The 23,165-nt window shown below is 54.8% G+C and overlaps 1 protein-coding gene across 5 annotated transcripts in view; it reads left to right on the forward strand.

Annotated features, from left to right (window-relative positions):
• Positions 1–22,341, forward strand: part of LDLRAP1 (low density lipoprotein receptor adaptor protein 1) — a 25,855-nt gene extending 3,514 nt beyond the window's left edge. For 2 of the 5 annotated variants that reach the window (XM_067724720.1, XM_067724725.1), the window contains exons 2-9: positions 5,097–5,239; positions 6,058–6,170; positions 8,463–8,577; positions 14,117–14,189; positions 14,575–14,661; positions 15,185–15,315; positions 16,994–17,028; positions 18,813–20,849. In XM_067724720.1, coding sequence (XP_067580821.1) covers positions 5,097–5,239; positions 6,058–6,170; positions 8,463–8,577; positions 14,117–14,189; positions 14,575–14,661; positions 15,185–15,315; positions 16,994–17,028; positions 18,813–18,957 — 842 coding nt within the window. In that variant the 3' untranslated portion in view covers positions 18,958–20,849. Of the gene's footprint in view, positions 1–5,096; positions 5,240–6,057; positions 6,171–8,462; positions 8,578–14,116; positions 14,190–14,574; positions 14,662–15,184; positions 15,316–16,993; positions 17,029–18,812; positions 20,850–21,943 lie in introns of those variants that run through there. The other 3 variants (XM_067724723.1, XM_067724724.1, XM_067724721.1) reach the window with 3 other exon arrangements.
• The last annotated feature ends 824 nt before the right edge of the window (positions 22,342–23,165 follow it).

The raw sequence follows: 23,165 nt of genomic DNA on the forward strand, positions 1-23,165 counted from the left end.
GCCAGTTTCCATTGTGGGCGGCTGGGATGCCACCTGTGGGGAGCTCTGGAGCAGTTACTCCATTTGAGGGGCAGTTCCTGTCAGTGGTGGGAGGGGGCTGCTGGGAACAGGAGCTCTTACTGCCCCAACCCCCATGGGCATCTGAGTCTCCGGCAGCCAGAGAGTGGCGTGTCAGGTGGCGTGTGTGGAAATGGTACCCGCCGAGGAGATAAAGGTGGGGCACTGAGAGTGTCAGTGCAGGGGGTCAGGGAAGGCCTCTCGGAGAAGGTGTGGAACACACATAAGAATACAGTACAAGGAGGGAGGAATCTGGGAACAGCATTCCAGCCAGAGGGAACAGCAAGTGCAAGGGACATTTAACTGGAGGCTGGGACGCTGCTTCTCACAGGTCTGGCGGCAGAGGGAGGGGTGTGTGGCTTGAAGGAATCAGGTCACCCACTGCCCACTGAAAGTGAGCCAGACGCTCCTTTCAGGCAGCCTCCAGGACAGGATACCCGTTCTTGGATGACCCCGAGCCTGGCCCTGCTCATGGGAAGGGGCTTGGTGGGCTGCAGGAGAGGGCAGAGAGCACAGCTATGGATTCAAGGCCCAGCACTGTGGATTGAGTCATGGCCAGACACCTCTGAGCGTCTTCATCTGTGAAATGGGAGTCCTACTATATCCTTGACTCTTCTCATAAAGTACTGCAAATGGCTATGTACACATTAAGGCTCTTTGCACTTGACCCTTGGTAATGACACAACACTCACACTTGGTATCTACCAGGTACCGTTCTAAGCCTACCTCGTGTATACTAATTTCATCCTCACAGCAACCCCATAGGGTGGGTACAGTTGTTGTCCCCATTTTTAAATGACGAAACCAAGCACCAGGGAGGTAGAGTGACTATGAACCCCACAGCCCGTCTCCAGACCTCATCATTTTAACCTTGACAGCATATTTTTTTCTTACAGTAAAGTAGGTACTTAGGAATGGTAGCTGCTGCTATTATCTTTTTTTTTTTTTTTTTTTTTGGCCGTGCCCCACAGCTTGCAGGATCTTATTTCCCGACCAGGGATTGAACCCGGGCCCCCGCAGTGAAAGCGCCGAGTCCTAAACACTGGACCGCAGGGAATTACCTTTTTGAAATTATTATTTTCTTTTGATAGTCTTAACAACTTCTCCAATTTGCCTCGCACTTTTCACATGCTGAGCCTTTTTCTGATGATGCTCCTGCAGGCCTGAGCCCATTTGTCAGATAAGGAGACTGTGGCCTAGGGAAGCAACCACACTCCAGGTCACAGCAGAGCTTGGGTCCTCTTTTGAGGTGTCACTCTGTGGCTTCTGAGGCCATATCCCCACCAGGCCGGAGGAGGCTGGAGGCCAGGACCCCTGCTGGAGGTTCCCCCCTGGCCCATGGGTTTGGCTGCAGCTCCGATGTTCCAGGCACCAGCCAGGCTGGGTCTCCCAGGGCAGCAGAAGGGGCACAAGGGCACAAGAGCTCTGACGCCTGGGCAGGGGCCCGCTTAATAAGAAAAGAGTATATGTTTGCAGCTACAAGTTAGACTGGGCATATGGTCCATCCATCCCCAGCTAATTCTGACAGCAGTTCATCTGTAAAATCGTAAAGTTAAAATAGTGCAGTCATTACCCACGACCGGGCCAAAAATAACGAGGACCGGAACAGCGCTGTGGACTCAGGCCTGTATTTGCCTGGGGGCCTCTGGGAGCTCTTCCTGAAACCCTGGGCTCCTCCTGGGAAGGAGCACATGGCCTCCAGCCTATCCGAGGTGGCTGGATGGTGACCGGGCCGGTGTGGCAGTGAACCCTACCTCTGTCTTTATTGAGTGCTCTTTGGTTCCGGTTTCTTCAGGGAGGGAGTGGGGTGTGAGAGAACTTATACCTCACTGAAGAGATGAATCATGCCCAGAAGTATGGGCGCGGAGGCAGGGTTCCCTGGAGGGGCAGGAGGATCTCTGCTGGGCCTGGGACGGGCAGGGAGAAGTAGAATGAGACAGCAGCAACATTGAGCGGGGATGCCCCTTCTCCATACTAGCTCCTGGGGGAGGCAGACATGCGTGGCAGTCCTTCAAGAGGAAAACACACAGCAGGCAGCAGCTTGGTGGTTGTGATATGGCTGTGGGAGGAAGAGAAGGAGATCCATACTCAGGAGGGGCAGAGAAACCCCTGACAGCAGGGACAGGCCCCAGGAGGCAAAACCATGGGTGGGGCCCTGTGCTAAGCACATTACATTTTATTGGCTCATTATCTCATCAAAGGGTCACCACAGCCCTGTGAGCTGGAGACATTTGCTTCTCCCACTTTATAGAAGAGAGAGCTGAGGCTCAGGGAAATTAACTTGCTCAGGCTCACTCAGTGGATTCGAGGATTCAGGCCCTTGCTCTTAACCACTAGGCTATACTGCCTCAAAGAAGGCCTTCCTGGAGGAGGCTGGGTGCGAGGGGTTTCAATCAAGCAAAGGGAAGGGCATTTCTGGTAGAGGGAGCTCCTTGAGCAAAGGCACAGAAGTGGGAAAGTAAATGTAACGTCATGGGAAGAAGCTGTGTCTAATTGGATCGTCTGCTGTGTGCGTGCCTGCATGTGTGTGCGTGTGCTTGCGTGCAGGGATATTGGGGGGAGACGAGGCTGGGCAACCTATAATTTCGCAACAGTCCTTGTGGGAGTTGCCTGTAGTGCTTTGGGAGCTGGGGTCCCTCTGATTGCTGTGTGACCTTGCACAAGTCCCATCCTTCTCTGGGCCTCAGTTTTATCGTCTGTCAAGTGAGGAGGTTGGGCAGAGGGTCTCTGAGGCTGATGAGTGGCAACCAGTCTACCAGGGCTCTGTTCCAGGAGGCCATAGAAGAGGGGAAGGGTCAGGCCAGGGAAGGAGGATTGCAGAAAAATGCCGAGTATTTCAGAGGTCAGGGGGGACTGGGGAATGTTTTGACAGCAAAGAGGTCGTCTGTGACCTTGGCAAGCTTTGGCCCTTTTGGAATGGAGGGAGCGGAAGTGGATTTGGAGAGGGGCCAGGAAAGGGCTGAGCTGGCGGAAATGGGAGAGAGAAGACATGAAAATGGGGAGAGGAAGGATGTTTGCTGTGGGGCAGGGATGGGTAATGAGATGAACAAGGCCACCCCTGATGGATTGGTATTGCCAGCCAGGAGCCTTTTATTGAGAAACAGTCCAAAGCCTTTAAATCAGAGGGAATAGGGCTGCAGTTGATTAGCAATGTCTGCCAAGGACACAGGCGACAGGCATGGCAGCACATAGTCTGCCGCCCTTGCTTAGATGAATATTGAGTTGAAAGTGGTGGTCCAGGCATCTCCATACAGAGAGGAAGCCTCAGGAATTAAGAATTATGGGGGGAAATACCTCTGGCTCTAGGAACTTCTCCATGACCTTTTGCTAAACTGAGGGTAGTTTGCCTCATGGCAAGATAGCCTTCGCCTGATGGTTAGGAACTTGGGCTTTAAGTGTCAAATAGACAAATAATTTGGCAAATTACTTGTCCTTTGAGCCTCAGTTTCCTCCTCTGTGAAATGGGAATGAAAGAATGCCAGCTTGCGAGGTAGCCGTGAGTGTTAGAGGTAGTGGTGAGAGCTGCTGCTTTGTTGTTACTGTAGCTCTGTTTTGCCCTGACGGTGGCAATATTCTTGGTTTCTTTGAGAGCAAGGCCCATGTCTGAGTTGCTCCAGGGTTCCCATCACCAAACCCAGGACTGGGACACCTCGGGGACTTTCTGATTCTCTTTGGAGGATCAAATGAAATAGACTCATGGTTGATGGGACAGAGGATGGGGTCACTTTGGGGTCTTCTCAGTGGGGGTTGGCTTCATGTGGGGTGGAGGCCTAAGGGCAGAGGCTGGAGGGCAGTGGTCCAGGGTCCAGAGCTGAGGATGGGGTTGGGGCGTTGCAGGCCTGAAAGCCTTGGGGTTGTCTGGGTTCCTTCACTCAGGAATGCCAGCTGCATGCCAGGCTCTGGATGACAGGTTAACAAATTCCTCCTCACCTGGGTCTCAGTTTGGGAGACGAGGTACTCCTGTGAATTCTTGTATGACCCCTCCCACAGTGAAGACCACACTTCCCCTCCTGTCCCTCTGCCTGCTCAGGGCCTTCTCTCATGTGGGTGGGGTGAAATGGAGGCCTCTTTTCAACTCTCCCTCCTGGTCTGTTTCACCACCCAGTGAGCCAGGCTCATCCCCTCATTTCCCAACCTTCCTGACCTCAGTCGTGATCAGAGCTTTCAGAGGACCCTTCCCATGTGTCCTGCTGTGTGCCGTTGCTGTAGCCCAGGCATTATTAGTCTCAAAGAGGAGAGGGGCCTTCCCCAAGACCATGCAGGTGGGGGGAAGCAGAGCTGGGATTCGAACCCAGGTCTTCCGGATTCAGTGGCCTTCCTATGATGGTTTTTGAGCAGTCACCTCCCCCTTTCCCCACTAAGCCTTACCCCACGCCCACCCTCCTTGGGCTGCTGTCTCTTTCCTGGTCTCCCTCCTCCCTACCTTTTGGTCTCTGTGGCTGTGCAGATGGAGGAAAGCAGGCCAGGCTGGGGCCATGGGAACCACCCAGTTTTGAATTCTGACTCCAACCCTTTCCTCATTGTATGTGGCCTTTGTCTGACGACTTCACCTCTCTGAGCCTCAGTTTCCTAATCCGTAAAGTGGGAATAACACCCATCTCACCGGATTGCGTTGAAGATTCAATAAGAAAATGGCATGGTTTGCCCTCAGCAAGTGTTAACATTGAAGTTAAGAGTTTGGGCTTCGGATTTGAAAATAAGAGTTTGATTCTTGGCTGTTGCACTTGCTGGCTCTGTGGATTTGGTCATGTGATTTCGCCTCCCTGGGCCTCAGTGTCTTTGTCTGTAAATGGGTATGATAAAAGTGTCTGCCTCATAGGTCCTCATGAGGGTCAATGAGAAGATTTTATGTAACACTTCCTACCATGGTGCCTGGTACGTACTAGAAGATGTTATTCCTTTATTAAAGATAAAAGTAATGATAGATGGGGGGACCCCAATGTCCCTGCTGGGTCTTCCTAGGAGACGGGGGCTGCAGACGCTGCCGCTGTGGTGGGCCCTGCCCAGCGGGGTCTGAGCGCCTGTCCTCCTGTGCCCAGAGCTGCCCGAGAACTGGACAGACACTCGGGAGACGCTGCTCGAGGGCATGCTCTTCAGCCTCAAGTACCTGGGCATGACGCTGGTGGAGCAGCCCAAGGGTGAGGAGCTGTCGGCCGCCGCCGTCAAGAGGATCGTGGCCACGGTGAGCCCAGTCAGGGTGGGGCGTGGGAGCACGAGGAAGGGGTAGCTCCTTCTGGGGCTTGGGGGGTCAGCACCCATCCCCTGCATATCACCCTGACTGAACGTGTTACAGCTGCCCTGCCCCTGCGTCCCCCCGCGTCCAGCTTAGAGAGTCGAGAGGGCAGCCATTGGGCTGGCAGGGTCCGGCCAGTGTCCTCCTCTCCAGCTGCTGTGGCCGTGGCCTCTCTAAGCCTCCCCTCCCTCAGCTCAGGCCACCGGCCGAGGGTTGGTAGCTTCGTGCCAGGGAGGGATAGTGGGAGGGCTGCTGGCATCCAGCCACTTGCCCTGTGGCCTGAGGGACTGGATTTCCTCCCCAGCTCTGAGTGAGCACGTGCCCTATGAGTTCGCCTCTCTTGGTGGTCTCGGCCCCCTCTGCTCAGGCCCTGGCAGGTACAGTGGGTGGAGCGTGGAGTCCCTATCCTGCTGGGCTGTGATAGCGCGTTCAGCCCTCAAAGTCTGAGGTCCCTCCTAGCTGTGTGTCCTTGGGCAACTCCCTTAACCCCTCTGAGTCTGGTTTCTCCTGAGGCAAGTCCCTGCCGCCTGTGAGGATGACTCGAGGTCCCGTGCTTGGCAGACAGCAGGTACTCAGTGAGTGACATTTGTCCCTATTTTTATTAGAAGAAGGTGTTGGCTGAATTGTCTTCCCCATCATGTCTGCCGGTCACCTAAGGTGAGGCCTCCCGTGGGCCTCGCGTCTGGGGCTTAGAGCAGCTGGGTGTAGCCCACGAGGGTGGGTCCCAAGTGGGTAGGTAGGCTCCTCTGACCCACGTCTGCCCCAAGGCCAAGGCCAGTGGGAAGAAGCTGCAGAAGGTGACTCTCAAGGTGTCGCCACGGGGGATCATCCTGACCGACAACATCACCAACCAGCTCATTGAGAACGTGTCCATTTACAGGTACGCTCAGCATTGCCCACATTCAGTCTGCTGCTCGGGGCAGCGGATGGAGTGCTTTGTCTGAATCCAGACCCTACCACTTCCTATCTGGGTGACCTGGGGGCCTTAGTTCCCTCATCTGTGTGTGGGGTTGGAAGCAGGTCCCACCCGGTGTGCGGTTATGAAGCCCTGGATGCCCCGCGCCTGGCTCACAGTGAGCCATTATCAGTAGTTGCAGCCGGCCTGGGACACCCCTGCCCCCCACCCCACCCCCAAGTGTGCTGCTGAGTCAGGCTTGGAGCAGAGAGCTGCACAGTCACTGCCTTTTTCGCTGGGAATGCAGCAGCTCAGCTCTGGACATCTGGCCAGGTGTCCAGGGAGGTCTCAGGCAGAGTCTGAGGCCAGAGTGTAGATGATCTCTGTAGAGGGTGGGCACTGTTCACAGGGCAACAGACCCGGCCCTTGGAGCCTCAGGCTGTCCCCGCCTCTCTCTTAGCTGGTCAGTTGTAAAATTTCAGAGCTGGAAGAGACAGGCAGCTCAGGTCCATTTTCCAGGTGGGGAAGCTGAGACCCAGAGAGGCAATTGCCCAAGGCCACGTGGTGAGATAGTGGCCGAGCTACGCCCAGGACACCGAGGCCAGAGTTCTGTCAGGCCTCTCGTCCCTGCACTCTCTTGCCTTGTCTCCGAGCAGGTGGCTCAGCTGGCTGGAGCAAAGCCAGTACTGGGGTTGGGGGGTGGTGGTGGGAGGGTGGATGTGTGTTGAGGGCATGGTTTTAGAGTTTCTAGCTGGTGTCCAAGTACCTGCTCTGCTGAGGTCTGTGCCGGGTGAGCAATCAGACCCAGCCCCTGCCTTCAAGGAGCTTCCAGTCTAGGAGGGGATGGAGCAGAGGACATGGGAGATAGAGTATAAGTGTTTCCCAAGAGGGCAGAGAAGGAGAGGCCTGCCTGGGGAAACTTGGGAGGACCTCTCACGGGAGGAGGCGCCTTGCTGGGGCTTGAAAAATAGGATCTAGTTGAGTGATACCGAAGACCCAGGGCATTGAGGACAGGAGGCTGGATCCCCTGGGTTGGAGAAGAGGCAGTTGGGAACCTGGCACCCCCTCCTTCTGCCCACCTGGGGGTTTTAAGTGGTGATGATCCCTTTGTCAATGCCTGTGATTGAAACTGGGGCCGCATGAGGTGAGGGCGTCTGCTGAGCTTCTGTCCCACCCCTGGGCTGCCAGCTCCTCTTCTGATTGGGATTCCCAGGATGACTGGAGACAGCGGGGAGGGATCAGACAAGGGGGGAGAAGGTGTTTCAAGAGAAGGGAGCTGCTGTGTCTCCCTCCTACGCCCCCGCCCTACTCCCAGCTCCTTTTCCCCTGGCCACAGCTCCAAGAGAAGCTGTCATTAGTCTCAGTCACCCTGGGAGAGATGGGCCTGTAACTCATCTGACCTGTGCGCAGGGGTGTGATCAAAGGGAGGGCAGGTGGGGGACACTCAGGTGAAGGGCATTGTGGGCAGGGTAGTGTCCTGCCCCCCTTTCCAGCTGGTTAGCACAAACTCTTAAGAGGCAGCATGGCAGTGGTTATGGCCTCCGGAAACTAGCCTGGTGGTCTGAGACTCTTAGCCTTAGTATTCTCACCTGAAAAGTGGGGATAGTACTAGAACGCATCTCAGAGGGCAGTGAGGTGATATCTAGAACATTGCCTGGTGTACAGTAAGGGCTCACCTACTACTATTTAGGGATGTGGCTCAGTAGAGGGGGGATGTGCCCTTCCTCCAGTCTTTTTTTTTTTTATTTAATTTATTTATTTTTGGCTGTGTTGGGTCTTCATTGCTGCATGTGGGCTTTCTCTAGTTGCAGTGAGCGGAAGCTACTCTTCATTGTGGTGCGCGGGCTTCCCATTGCAGTGGCTTCTCTTGTTGCAGAGCACGGGCTCTAGGCACACGGGCTCAGTAGTTGTGGCTCGTGGGCTGTAGAGCGCGGGCTCAGTTGTTGTGGCGCACGGGCTTAGTTGCTCCGCGGCATGTGGGATCTTCCCGGACCAGGGCTCGAACCTGTGTCCCCTGCATTGGCAGACGGATTCTTAACCACTGTGCCACCAGGGAAGCCCTTCCTCCAGTCTTTACCACCACTCCTTCTTGCCTAGCCTGGGTTTCCCCACTCTGCCGCACCCCATGGATGGCCCAGGATGCTAGGCCCAGAGTCCCACCCTGGTGGAGTGGGATGGCAGGCTTTCTGGAACTCAGGGGAGATGCTCTAAGGGGCTTTCGGGATGCAGTCAGGCCCCTGTGCCGGAGTCTGGTGACACTTGCCACTTGCCTTTCAGAATCTCCTACTGCACAGCAGACAAGATGCATGACAAAGTGTTTGCGTACATCGCACAGAGCCAGCACAACGAGAATCTTGAGTGCCACGCTTTCCTCTGCACCAAGCGGAAGATGGTCAGTGGGGAGAGGCTGGGCTTGAGCAGGCTCTAGCCTCGCCTTGGCAGCCCTGCCTTGGGGGCCCTGACTGGGGGGAAGGCAGGACCCAAAGGTGACATCAGTTAAAGAAAGTCTGAAGTCCCTGGGGACCTCAAGTGGGTGCTGAGAGCTGAGGGCACCGTGTAGGGCTACAGTCAGGTGGGCCACCTGTCAGGATGGGCTGCCCTCGGCTGGCCTGTGGGCAGCGACAAGCCCTCGTTCCCAGTGAGTGCCCTGAGCCGCTTCCTCTCTACAATGTGATTTGATGGATTTGAGGTCTGGGGCGGGGGGGGTCTCCTGTCACTATAAGGTGCAGGGCCTTATAGGGATTAGTCTCTAGAGACTGGTGATCAGAGGTGCCCAGTGTGAAAGGCAAAGGCGAGAGCCCTCAGAGGACCCGGCTCGCTGTGGCCGGAGAAGGGAGGGAAATGGCCATATTTTGGTACCTACTCTGTGCCTGTTTCAATGGTAATCTTTAAGGTACCGTCTCATTTACTCCTCGGAACAACTCTGCAAGGTGGGCGCTGTAACTGCATTCATTGTTTTTATTTTTAATTTTTTGTTAATTTTTTTTAATTTTTATTTTTTTGCGGTACGCGGGCCTCTCACTGTTGTGGCCTCTCCCGTTGCGGAGCACAGGCTCCGGATGCGCAGGCTCAGCGGCCATGGCTCACGGGCCCAGCCACTCCGCGGCATGTGGGATCTTCCCAGACCGGGGCACGAACCCGTGTCCCCTGCATCGGCAGGCGGACTCTCAACCACTGCGCCACCAGGGAAGCCCTTATTTTTATTTTTAATGAGGAAACAGCCTCACAGAGGTCAGCTCTCTTGCTGAAGATGATGTAGCTAGCTGTCATCTAGCAGAGGGTGCCGTTAGCTAGCAGAGGGTCTAAACCCACGTTTCTTCTCTCTTTGCATGGCTGTGAGGAGCCAGGAGTCCCTCACCCCATTTCCAGGACGCCCTGACACATCTAGCTGGGACGAGCTGGACCTCAGTGGTCTCTGGGCTTTTGTCTTGAACTTCGTGGCAAGCAGCTGGAGGGAGTCAGCCTTTGGCATTGAAGTTTTTGTTTCTGAGGCCCCCGAGATCTGAGCATCCGCCCTGTAAGGAGGTTCCCGACATTTATTGATTTAGTATTGTCCTCTGTTAACCTCTGTGTGCGAAGCCCAGAGCCCCAGTTCCTGTGCCCTGTGGTCCTTGTAGCCAAGGAGACAGGATCCATTCCCCTTCCCATGTCATCAAGGACATATCCAGGACATCACAGTCTTAAAGTGACCCCCACCCCGCCCAGGCTTTCTGCTACCCCTCAGGGCCCTCTTCTCCAACTTCAGAGCCAGTGGAGCATCTTCCAGTCTCCCTCTCTGCTCTGTCATCACATTGCTATTTCTGACTCTCACCCTCCTGCCTCCCTCTCATAAGGTCCTTTGTGATTGGGCCCGCTGGGTAATCCAGGATAATCCCCCATCTCAAAGTCCTTAACTTAATCACATCTGAAAAGTTCCTTTTGACATGTATAGTAACATTCACAGGTTCTAGGGATCAGTATGTGGACATCTTACCAGGGGGTGGGGTGGGGTGGGGTGGAGGGAGTACGATTCAGCCTACCACAGGTCTTGTGGGAGGAGCACTGTAGGAGGAGACAGACCAGGGGCCTGATCCTCTGTGACTGTGGATAAGACCCTGACCTTCTTTGGGCTGCATGCCATCAACAGAATGAGGAGGTCACCTCAATGACCTCCAGGATTGTTCTGAAAGGTCTCAGTTTCTTTTGTGCACCTTGTTTCTTCCCTGCAGACTCGATGTCGCCAGCCACTCACCCGGGGCCTCATGATGCCCTAGGTCCCTGAGCTGCGGTGGCTTCTCCCGTGACAGCCTTGTTCCCACAGAACAAGCTCATTATGTCCCCATTGTTTGTCTCTTCCTCCCCACTGACCAGAGCAGGCACTGGGCAGGGGCAGCTGGCCCTCAGCCATTGCTGCAGTGCAGGGGCTCCCAACATGTAGAGGCTTCCTCTGGGATGGGGAGGTCGGGGGTAAAAGCAAGTGGATGCTGGCCCAGTGGCTAAGGGAGCCTGGCCTTGGGCCAGAGGACTTTAGACAGGCTTGAACAAAACCCGTCTACCCCAGGCCAAGAGGTCAGGTACTGGGGAAAACAGCCAGCCTGCTTGGTGCTGACAGCAGAGCCATCGGGCAGAGGGACGGGCTCCTGCTGGACACCCAGGGCCCAGACTCTTCGCTTTTGGCCCATGTGCATCGGGAGCGGCTGGATATTGGCTTGTCCATCTCCAGCCTTTCCCACCTGGCCTCCCCATTTCAGGGAGCCCTGGGGAGGTCCCTTGGAGAGACAGCCCAGCCCAGGGTGGTGTCAGTAGACCACCTGATGTGTGTGGTGTCCTTGTGGCTCCCAAGGCCTCAGCTGAGCCCAAGCTGCCAGTGTGTTATGGCCTTGTGGTCTGGCCACGTTGGAGACCTTGAGACTCTCAGGGCGGAGCGGACGTCTCTGAGGAGGAGGCAGGAGGTGAAATGGGCGCCTCAGTCCACATCCCGCCTGCTGGCAGGTCCCTCCACGTGCTTGCTGCTGCCTGTCCCAGGCTGAGCTCCGTGTCGGGCACTGGGGACCCAGGGTGGCCGTGAAGATGCGAACCAGGCAACGGGAGAGAAGAGCCGGGATTCAGTAACGGGCATACAGGGAGCTTGGTTCTCAGGCGGAGGTTATTAAGTCACTCTGGAGGTGGCACATGAAGAGTTCTCAGAGGAGACATTTTGAGGTGGGCTTTGAAGGATGAGTAGTAAGTAGGAGTTTGCCAGGCCAAGCAAAATGGGGCAGGGTGGTGAGGGGGGGGTGCACTCCAGCACAGGAATCAGCACGTGCAAAGACACAGAGGTGCAAAGTGAAGTGGTATGATTGGGGGTTGGGGGTTCAGACGTCACCAGAGCCTGGGTGGATGGCTAGGTAGAGTCAGCCTCAGGGGAGCCTTGAATTTGCACGCTGACGTAGCCCTCAGTCGTTCTGGCCAAGGGCCCAGAGCCTCCACATCCCCACCCTTCCTTGCTGGGCTGCCTGAATGAGCAAGAAGCCTAGGACCCACCCAGATCGAGGGGCAGATGGGTCCCTTTCTGAGTCACCCACCAGTTCAGCTCAGCTCAGGCAGCCCAACCGCCTGGCCTCTCTTTCCCTGTGGCTTCTATTGGGCATGGCCAGGATAAGGTTCTGTACAAAGAAGTGTTTCCATCTGCCCACCTGGGAGCCCTCAGCCAGCACTTCAGCCTCTGGGCTCTGAAGTGAAGGTGCCGTTGCTGGCATCGGTGGGGAGCCCAGGGTTGCAGTACAGGTGGGCTCCCTGATTCCACCTGGGGTCGGGCGCGGCAGGGCTATTCTCCCTCCCAGGCCACTGGCATTCCTCAGGTCATCCTTTTGTGCAGTGATTTATGCTTCTGGGCAGCAGGGCTGTACAGGGCACCTGGCCCGACTTGGTTTGAGAACCTGGTTGGGGTCCTGGATTCCGGGGTCCTGGCCCAGCTCTGCAGCCCTAAGCTAGACCTGGTCCCCGTGAGAAGCTAATAGCCTGGTTACCCAGAACAAGACAGGGACGTCAAAAACTGGGCAAGGCAGTACCTGGTCAGGGTAATAAGACAGACCCAGAGGCCAGAGGCACTCAGGAGGGGCAGGCTCCTGGCCTGCGGAGTCAAGGAGGGCTTTTCGGTGGGCAGGCCTGAGCAATCCTTCCATCGCTAGTGCCTAGATTCCTGCAGTCGCCCAGGAAAACGGGGCCCACCCCCTCCCAGTCTCTGCCCAGCCACCTGCATGCATCTGCATCTTGAGTTATATTGGGTTTAACTTGCAGCTCAGGACTTCGGGGTGAAAGGGCGGGGATGTATGCAAATGAACAAGCAGATTTATGCAAAAACAGTGTCAGGCTTGTGCCCTCAGATTTCCTGGAGGCAAAAATAATGGCGTTCCCATCTCCCTGCCACACTGGGTGACCAGCCCTTGCTTGGGTGTATAGTGATCTGACTCTGGCTGGTAATTAGCCCATATATTTATTTCATGGGCAATTCTCAATGGTAACTGGGTCTATTAAACTTGATCCAGACGTGACAGCTTAAATTGTAAACAGCTGTGAAGAGTTTCATACTTAATTACCATATTTAAGTTTTGCCATAAAGCGCCCGTACTTCCATCAAAAATGTAAATGACAGAGACATTCAAATGAGATTTTATACTTCGTGAAATTTAATTGGCATGGATCAGTCAGCTTGTTTAGGGATTTTAAATTTTAAAAAAGTTTTAAAGGCAGTAGCCACAGATTCATTTCTCAATTAAATTGAGTTGTCTGGCGGAGGCGAAGGGAGTGGGGCCGAGGCGGGTTAGGCCTGAACCTGTCGTACGCTTGAAAGAGTCTGGCGGCTTTCTTCCCCAGGCCGAGCTTGCAGAGGACGCTACATGTCGCTTCCGGCTACAGTTGCGAGCTCTGGGACTTCCACTCCCAGAAGCTGAACTGATTAACTCTGAACTGGAATCAGAGAGGAAAGGGCTGGGTTGAAGGTGGGCTAAGGGTAGGTCCTGGCTGGAGTGTAAGGCCTCAGGAGACCTGCCCCTGGGCAAATGCAATTCAGCCACCATCCTAGACACCCCTGGAGGGCTCTGGGAAACAGGGGTGTTCAGAGTCGATGCTTGCCTTCAGGGAGCACCCAGGTGGGGTGACACAGGCATGTGAGCTGGTGACACTTTCATATGCGTGACACCAGAGAGAGGTAGGCAGGGCTGTGGAAGCCCAGTGCCTGTGACGCGACATGATGTGACGTGAGAGAGGTGGTGACATTTGAGTTGGGTTTGAAGGAGTAGATGGGAGTCCCCCAGGGGTTGAGGGACAAGGTGTGGCCCTTCTTTACAGGTGCGTTATGGCACTGGATGGTTTTAGTCTTCTGCCCTGGGCCCTCATTGACATATTGCGCCTGCCAGGAAATGTAGAAGCCTCCTCCTGCCTCTCTGGCATTCAGTTATAAGCCCCTCTGACCCAGCGTAGTCGTAACCAGAGTCTAACCTTTGCCTCTCCAGCTGTGGCTCATTCAGGCAGTGGCGGGGCCCTTTCCAACTCTGGCTTTTCTGTTCTCTCATTTTAAGGACTAAGTTACTGTGTGCAGTCCTCAGGTAATTAGAGAGGACTTCTCGGAGGAAATAAGCCTCACAGTTACTTGCATTTAGGGGAACTCAAAGGCGAAGGAAAAAAGTAGAGGTGAATAGCCATTGCCAAGGTGGGGACTGGAGTACCCGTGGGAATCTTGGCTGGGCTCCACGTAGTGAAGAGGGGGCCCAGCTGCCTGGGGAAGGTGTGACCTCATTACCTCAGCTTTGGTGGTGTGGGAGGGGCCAGGACTCTGCCTCCACCAATCAGGCATTCCAGAGCCTGGGACAGCCAGGGTGGGCCTGGCCTGGAGTCCCTGGGCCTCCAGTTGAGACTTGCGTTTACCTGCCTAACACTGTACCCCTCCCCCGACCCCACTTCCTGTTTTTCAGGCCCAGGCTGTCACCCTCACAGTAGCCCAGGCCTTCAAAGTTGCTTTTGAGTTTTGGCAGGTATCCAAGGAAGGTGAGTCTTGTTTGCGGACATGGTGGGTGGGGTGTGCAGGGGCGTTGAAGGCGACCAGCAGAGCAGTTGGGGCGGGGAGGATGGTAAAGGCTCTGGAGTCAGGCCTGGACTGGTTGTCCGCTTCATCGCCTGTCTGGTTTGTGGCTTTGCACAGGCCCCTTCACCTCCGAGTCTCAGTTTCCCCATCTGAAGAATTGGGAGCAGTTGTCTCCCTCCCCCAGGGTCCTTGTGAGGATTAAGTGAAATATGCAGAGTTCCTTTTCTCCATTCTGGAGACCTAACACCTGCCCCCTGAGATTGGCCACAGCCTACCCCTTGCCCAGTGATGGCTAGGGATGGAGTGCTGGGGTCGGGGGCTCCAACGCGCTGTGCCTTGGTCCCACAGAGAAGGAGAAGAGGGAGAAAACCAGCCAAGACGGAGGGGACATCCTGGCGGGGGGCCGCCGAGACAGCACCCCTTCGCTGAAGAGCCGTGAGTCTTGGGCGGGGGAGGGGCTGCATGGCATGGGACCCTTCATCCAGAGGGCCCCCCTCCCTCCTGGGCTGGGGTAAACTCCTGGGTTTTTATCTTTGTTTTGGTGTTAAATAAATAATGCTTGTTTATTATAGAGAAATTAGCAAATGCAGGTAAAGGGGGAAAATTACTTGTTTTGGTGCATGTTCCTCCAGATATGTCCCTGTACAGGTATATAAACCTGTGTATACATCTCTCCCTATACACTTTACATCTTGTTGTGTGATCTCTTAAAATACTTAATACCTGTTGTGAATATGGGTTTCAGCCTAAACCATGAGTGGGAGAGAGCTTCCCACCCTGTGGGCAGCCGTCCAGCTGCTTCGGGAGGTGCAAGGTGGGGCTCTGGGTGGTCTGGGTGGAAAGGGCTGGAAAGGCCATGCCCAAGGAGGGAGTCGGGACCAGGGTAGCCCAGGAGGCTCCAGGATGGGGCTGGGAGACAGGAACCTCCTCTCCTCCTGACGCACCTGACCCCTCATAGTGGTCGCCACTGGGAACCTGCTGGACCTGGAAGAGACAGCCAAGGCCCCACTGTCCACGGTCAGTGCTAACACCGCTAACATGGACGAGGCACCGCGACCTCAAGCCTTAAACAGCAGCAGCGTTGTCTGGGTGAGTGGTCGTGTGGCCTGGGGACCCCCCAGGATCCAGTGAGCCTTGGCCTGATCCCTGGATGAGGCCTAAGGCAGCTCCAAGGTGCAGACCCTGGAGCCCGTGACTTGCAGGCCTCCAGGAGGGCCTGACCCAGCCCAGCAGCCAGACCCAGGGTAGGGGATGAACAATGTCCCCTTTGAACCTAGGGCTGCGTCCCCAGCAGCCTTGGCTCCCGGCACAGCTGTCTCCTCACAATGCCTGGCCTCTTGGCCTGAGCATCCATGGCTCTGCCCACTGCAGGACCAGCCAAAGGCCCCCTTGTTCTCGGCATGGGCACTTCGCTCCTGAAGCCTCTCCCTGTCGGCCCCCTGAACGCGGAGCCTGAGACTCAGGCAGGCAGCCTGGCCCTTGACTCACTCTGTGACCCGGAGCAAGCACTCTGACCTCTCTTTGTCTCAGCTTTTTCACTTCTTTAGTGATGATGATGACCTCTGCCTGCAGAATCTCCCAGAGGAACATAATTTTTTAATTTAAAAAATTAGAAATTTTTTTCATTTGGAAATAATTTCAGACTGATAAAAAATTACAGAAATGGTACAAAGAATTCCTGTTCCTCTTCATACAGATTCCTCAGTTGTTAACATCTTACATAACCACGTTACAAAGATCAAAATTGTTAACATTTATGCAACACTTATATAATCTACAGACCTGATTCACATTTCTCCACTTGTCCCTCCAATGTCCTTTTTCTAGTCCAGGATCTATTGCAGAATGACATGTTACTTTACTTGTCATGTCTCTTTTTTTTTTACGTTTTTGCAAAATCTTTTTTTTTAATCTGTATTAGAGTATAATTGCTTTACACTGTTGTTTTAGTTTCTGCTGTACAACTAAGTGAATCAGCCACATGTATACATATGTCCCCATATCCATTCCTTCTTGCATCTCCCTCCCACCCTCCCTATCCCACCGCTCTAGGTTGTCACAAAGCATCGAACTGATCTCCCTGTGCTATGCACGTCTCTTTAATTTTAAAAATCTGGAACACTGATGGACTTGAAAACCTATCAAATCCCATTGCCTGTTGGGGGCCACCCAGTGTCCCCCAAGCAGGCACTGCGAGCCTGTTCTCTGCAGTCTGGGAACCAGCCTTGCCACCTGCCCGTCCTCCCGGAGGCTGTGGAGGGAGCCTTGCCCATTGTTTTCCCACCTAGGCTGTGGCATTCCTGCCATCAGCTATCCCTTGTGAGCTTGGAATTTGGGCTCAGCTTCTGAAAGTGGATGAAAGCTAGAAAACCTTCTTCCCATCCTTCCTCTTGGAATTTGAAAGCTGTAGAGGTCGTCCGGTCCAACCCCCTCATTTTGTGGAAGGAAAAGCTGAGTCTCAAAGAGGAGCAGTGACTTGCCTAAGGTGTTGCTGAGTCGTGGCAGAGCTGGGAATTGAACCCCCAGGTCTTTAGGCACCTAGGTGCCCTTTCTCCTGTCCCACATCCCAGGTTTGGGTCCCTGTGCTGAGATGCTGGTGGCAGTAGCCAGGTGGGAGGCCTGCCTGTGCCTGTTCCTCTAGGCGCCCACCAGACTCTTAGGCTTGTGTGCCACGTCCCTATAGCTTACCCAGGGCTGGGACAAGCCCCGGCTGCGAGCACGGGCTCCCCCTCTGAGGGTTCTTATCTCCTGCTTTGTTTTCCCCAAGGAGCTGGATGATGGCCTGGATGAAGCATTTTCAAGGTAACGTTAGGTGGGCTCCTGGTGCTGGGGGAGGAGGCCTGGCCCTTGGGGGTTGGTCTCCAGGGCCCTTTGCCATGTCTGAGAATGTGAACTCTGACCTTCCCCAGAGCAAAAATCTCAACTCAGATACCTCCAGGGGTGGGGAGCTCACTATCTGGCTAGGTCTGCCAGAAAGTTCTTGCTGTTGAATCAAAAGCTATTCCTGGTGACCGCTCTACCACAGGTTGAGCTGAACTGAACACACTACAGCTCAGGTTGGCTTCCTCTTCCTACACCTGGTGTAGCCTTCAAAAATGGGCTTTTCTGCAGGCTTTGTTCCTTCCAGAGGTTTTGCATTTATGGAAAGGGGCAGGGAGAAGGCAGTGGGTTTTTTTTTGTTTTTTTTGTTTTTTTTTTGCAGTACGCGGGCCTCTCACTGTTGTGGCCTCTCCCGTTGCGGAGCACAGGCTCCGGACACGCAGGCTCAGCGGCCATGGCTCACGGGCCCAGCCGCTCCACGGCATGTGGGATCTTCCCAGACCGGGGCACGAACCCGTGTCCCCTGCATCGGCAGGCAGGCTCTCAACCGCTGCGCCACCAGGGAAGCTCAAAGGCAGTGTTTAATTAAGCCCATGGAGCATTACGTAGAGGAGGGATGTGAGTCCCATTAGGAGATATTTGGTCTAACCAGAGGCTGGTGGCATTTCCCCCTTTTCCAGGGGCCATCTCTGTCCATGGCTGCCTTCAGCTTGGGGACACGCCACCAAGAAGGCTGGCTGAGGAGAGGCCTGGGCAGCTCAGGCTTCCGAGCACTGGGCCCTGGTCAGCCAGGCCTTCCTTTCTCCCTTGGGACCCTCAGCAGCCCCCTACAGCCCTCCCCCACTTCCCCATCCCCTTCCTGCCAGAACCAGTGGAAACCTCTCGGTGCAGCCCAGGTCGGGGGAGCGGCGTGTGTGGCCCCTTCATGATTCTTTTTACCATCTTCCCAGCTTCTCTGGCTGACTACAACCCCCTTGTTTGAAGGAAATCTTTCATTCACTTTTTCCAGATTACTAAATTGTCTTGTGCCCTTAATGAACAACTTGGAAAATCAGCAAAGCGTTAAACAGGAAATAACACCATCCCATAATCCCACAGCCCTGACTTTGGGGCTTAATTCACGCTAATCCTATACATATACATTTTTTTGCATTGATCAGCTCATCATATTTGCATTTGGGGATCCTGATTTTCACTTACTGCTGGTGTATCAGGAGCATTTCTCCAGGCTGTTAAAAACTCCTTGTAAACACCTCATTCACTGACTGCCTCATGTTCTTTTAAGGACATGGGCCGTAATTTATTTAACTCTCCCTATTCTTGGTACGTTCAGTTGTGCCCCTTTTTGAATTTACTTTGTGAACAGCACTGTGTTGAACATAGTTAAAGCCAGTGGTCTTCCATGGTTGCCCCAGGCTCGCTCTCACGCATGCCCCTCTCTGCGCTGGCAGCGCTGCCCTTTCTCCTCTTTCCTGGCATTTCCTGATGGAGCTGTGGACGGTGTGGGTGCCCCAGCCTCTCCGTGGTGGGAACGCCACTGCCTGCCCCACAGTTTTCTGAGCCCCTTGACCCTCAAGGGTAGGCTCTCTGGTTAGAGGCGCCACCTCTACTGACATCCGGGTCTTGCTTCTTTGGCCATGTGTCCTGCCGTTTTCCCACCCACGTCCTCTCACTTCTGACCCTGGTGCTGGCCAGGCTGGACCAGCTCCTCGGGGCCCCGCCAGCCCCTTGCCTGGGCCCCCGGCTCACACAGCTCTGCCTTCCAGGCTTGCCCAATCTCGGACGAACCCTCAGGTCCTGGACACTGGACTGACAGCACAGGACATTCATTACGCCCAGTGCCTCTCGCCTGTCGACTGGGACAAGCCTGACAGCGGTGGCGCCGAGCCGGATGACCTCTTCAACTTCTGAGGCCTGGAGCTGGCGGGACACGTGACAAACCAAAGCCACCCACGTCGGGGGCGGGGGCCAGCTCCAGGACCCCCAGCCAGTGTCCTTCAGTCGGCAGCGCTGTCAGTCTGCAGATGAGAGCTGCAACCAGTCAAGCAGAGGGAAGGAGAGATTCTTTTTTAACCCAGTTCTTTCTCTGAGAACTGAAAGTTGCCTTGAATATTTATTCAGTGTCTCCTGGTTCAACTCAGAAGCTGGTTGTGCATCAGGCGCGAGCGCAGTGTTATAACCAGCTTTCTGCCCTCTCTTGAGCGAGCTCTGCTCCACTGTGGGTGTCAGGATGGTGGCCAAAGCATTTCTTGTCCCTTCTCTTCAAGGGCCCAGATTTCCCTGGAGGTGCCCTTGCTCCTTACTGAAAGTAGTCGGATCGTTCATTTCTGTCTTCCTTTGAGCACAGGAGGGCGACACAGCCGCGGGAGGAGACTGTGACATCCAGCCCGCCTTCCGTGGGGGGCCCAGCGGGCCGGGGCTTGGGCTCCTGGCCCTGGGGGCTCTCAGAGACAGAGGAGCAGCCCCTGACCAAAGACAACACGTGGCAGGCACTTTAAAGCACACACAGCAGGTGTGGCCCCCAGCTCCTCGACGGTGCTGCGTTGCGTAGAGCTTTCTTTCTGCCCTTCTTCCGAGAGACGAGGCCCAAAGTCCCCGGCGGTGCTTGGAACCGGTGTAACTGGCTGCCCTGGACTCCCAGAGTCTGCCTGCGGCGGTGGGGTCATCTGTGTGACCACCTCCTGCAGAGCTCCCATCCCGCCCTTCCCCCTCCACGTGGATGAAGTTTTCCCGCGCCGCTCTTTGGTCTGAGCCCCACCTCCCCGTACTTCCTGAGATAGTGCGTGAAACCTAACACCTAGATTTGTTTGCGAATGTTTGGTTGCCAGTTTCTAGATGAGGAAACTGAGACCACGCGCGTGGAAGGGGTAGAGTCAGGAGTAGAACCCAGATCTGGTGCCAAAGCTGCCTTCTCACCCACACCTCTCACAACTCGCACCTCCTTTTTTCTAGCTTTGTTGTCCTCCCAGGAACCAAAAAGCCCCAGCTATTTTCTGACCAAAATGTGTTTCATAACAAACCATCTGGTGCCTTTACTCACGTAACTGGCATGAGCCTGTGTGCCCTGCTAGCTGTCTCGCTGTTGATTTCTGTGGAAATGGAAGTGTTTGAAGTCTGCTAATTCAGAGGGTGAAACAGAACCAAACTTCATAAGCATCACTCTGTTCCTTCCTGATGCTCCGACCCCAGGTCGGGGACGTACCAGCAGCAACCTGCCTTCAGAGTCTCCCCTCCTCTCCTTTCACCCCCATGGGGCTCCCAGCAAAGCCGCCAGCACCTTCTTCATCCTCGGGTGCCTCCCAGGCCTGGCTTTACCAAGCTTAAGTCTCTGGTGATAGTCGGAGCAGGTTTCACCAGCCCAGGAAACACACCGTTTCTTAGAATCTACGTATCTAACTAAGCATCTGAATCAAAACACAGAGACAGGAGTGCCTGGGTGAGAGGTGGGGTGGGATTGCCTTTATCAAAATGTAAAGATAACTTCCGTTCCCTGGCCCAGCTCCTGCACCCCCGCTGCCCACCCCAGATCTCCTTGGTATCAGCCCCTGTATTTGTCGTGAGGCAGGAGGGCTTGGACCTGACACAGGCCACCCTTGGCACGAGGGTCCAGGAGCCCTGAGAAAGGCTGTGCTGTGTTTGTGTGAGTCTCCATGGGGCCTTCATCTGGTCTCTGGCCAACAGTGGTCAGTGTGCTCCCCTTGTGTCTACAAATAAGTTTTGTTGTGCTTTACTTTGTGTTGCTGTAAAGGAAGTTCTAATGAGGAAAAAAATAAGTAATAAATGTTCTCTTTTTGAAATACAAAGAGCACTTGCATGGAGTGTCGTGGTGGCCGCGTAGGAGCGTGGCCTTGGGCAGCCCCTGCCCTGGGTGGTTGGAGCAGTGGTGGCCACAGACCCAGACATGGGGGATAACGGTCTGTGAGGGCCCCCTTTCCACCAGGCAGATGGGTTGTGCCATGAGGTCATCTCTGGATAGCTTAGTGAGCTCAGCACTGGAGAGGCCTCTGAAAACCTAGGTCAAGGCCTCCTAACCAGGGTCTGTGACCCCTTGAAATGTACATTATACGTGTGGCCACACATACATTTTTCTTGGGGATGGTGTCTCTCATTTCCATCACATTCTCAAATGAGTCCATGATGTTTATTCATTTGACAGACTTTGTGCTAAACACAAACCAGGCCTGGGATTCAGTGCTGGGGACAGCAGTCCAGACACCCTCCCTGTCCACGTGGACTCAGAACGTGTGGCTTGGGTGTGATTGGGGACTAGGGTGGGGGATGAAGGAAAGTGTGTTTTCGTGACTTGGGAGACCCAAGGTCTAGCTCTGGCTCTGCCACCTGGGGCTGTGACACTGGATCAGTCACTTCTTTCCTTGAGCCTCAGTTTCCCCATCTGGGAAAAGGGTACAACAGTCACCACCCTTTCTGCCTCCCTGGGTTTTGTGAGATTCGGGTGACAATTATATTGTTGGTGATGTACTTAGATGGCTCAAAGCTTATCTCAGAGCAAAAGGCAATTGGGACCAAATACATTTAAGGAAGTCAAAGTCAAATTGATAATAATGGGGGCTACTGTTAACTGAGCTCTTCGTCTGTGCCCAGGGCCGTGCCAGGCTCTCAACTCTAGCTCATCGTGGCGCTCCTGTCGAGCCCCGTGGCTAGCTCCCTTTCCTGCTGCAGGCACCGAGGCTGCAGGCGCTGCTGCCAGGGCTTGACAGACCACAGCCCAGACTCCGATCTCTGTGGCCCTTGACCCTGCCACGTCCTGATCCCCCGGGGGGCCACGTCTGCAGTCATGCTGCCTGTGGCCTCCTGTAGAGCCGCGCAGAAAGGCCGCTCTCTTCAAGCTCCAGTGGGGGTCTTCTCGGACATTTACCTCTTTGTCCCTTTCAAATAGTGATCGTAAAAATATCCGGAACCCAGGGGCGGAGACCTCTGATATCAGCCATCGTCCGGCAGACTGGCTGTGAATTCTGAGTGGATGGTAGATGACTAAGAAATTCTCTCCTTTCTTCTTCTCCCATAATCTGAGAAGACACTCAACAAGTCCGTCTTTCGGTTTAAATTTGGCCAACGCCTTTAGTCTCCGGATGTCTCAAATTATGAATCCTGAGCACTCGCCATCTGCTCTTTCATGCATAACGGATGAAGCTGCAGAGAACAAAGTCGCCTTTCAGATTTGATGTGACCTTCAGCTTCGCTGGGTGGATGTTGGGCTCTCCTCTCCCAGGGGGAGAGCCCATCCCAATTAAATCTCTCCAAGGACTTTCTGACAAGCCCGGAGAGTGAATCTGGGCGCATTCTGGGCCCTCGGTGCTTGTCTGGGGTCTGTTCTTCACCTGGCCTTCTTCCCTCTACCACTCCCCATGCACGGAGTACAGAGGTGGCCTCTTTGTTATCAGGGAGTGAGCTTTTCCCCAGGGCGTACATGCCAGGCCCTGTTAGTCCTTTACACCTAACATCAGAGATACTAGTCTAACAACCATGCCAGGAGGTGGGTGGTCCTAGTACCATTTTCAAGATGAGGGTCAAGGAGGATAAGTGAATTGACCAAAATCTCACAGCCAGTAAGGAATGGACCTTGGGTTTGAACCCCAGTCTGCCTGACGCCAGAGCTTGTATATTTCCACGGCACTACCTACCCTGTAGAGTGAAGGGCAAAGCCAAGCCGAGCTGCCCATGTCCTGTTCTAGGGAGCCTCTACCATGGCACAGATGGGAGCGGCAGGGCCCAGGCCAGGCTAGGTACCTGGGGCAGGGGCCGTCTTCACAGACTGGTGGAAATAGATCTTTCCCACTGCTAGGGGGTGCCCTTGGGGCTGCTCCTCTGGACATGACCAGTTGAGGACTCAGCGGGGCGTGTCTCATCACATCAGGGCCCTGTCTTGCCCCCAGCCAGCACTGCCCAGCCTATGTTTGTGTGGGGTGGACAGAGGCCCAGAGTGAGCTTTGGTGTCCCTCGAGGGGGAAGGTGTCCTCTGGGAGTAGACTCAGTGTGTCGGGGTGGTGAATGCCAGCCTCAGAGGGCCCGGGAAGGAGGGGAACACATCTCTGGAACACTGGCAGCATCTGAACCCGTTAACTAGTTTAAGCTGCTGCACAGTGACTGTGCTAGGAGGT

The sequence above is a fragment of the Pseudorca crassidens genome, chromosome 2 (genome assembly GCF_039906515.1).
Source record: "Pseudorca crassidens isolate mPseCra1 chromosome 2, mPseCra1.hap1, whole genome shotgun sequence".
Classification (NCBI taxonomy): Eukaryota; Metazoa; Chordata; class Mammalia; order Artiodactyla; family Delphinidae; genus Pseudorca; species Pseudorca crassidens.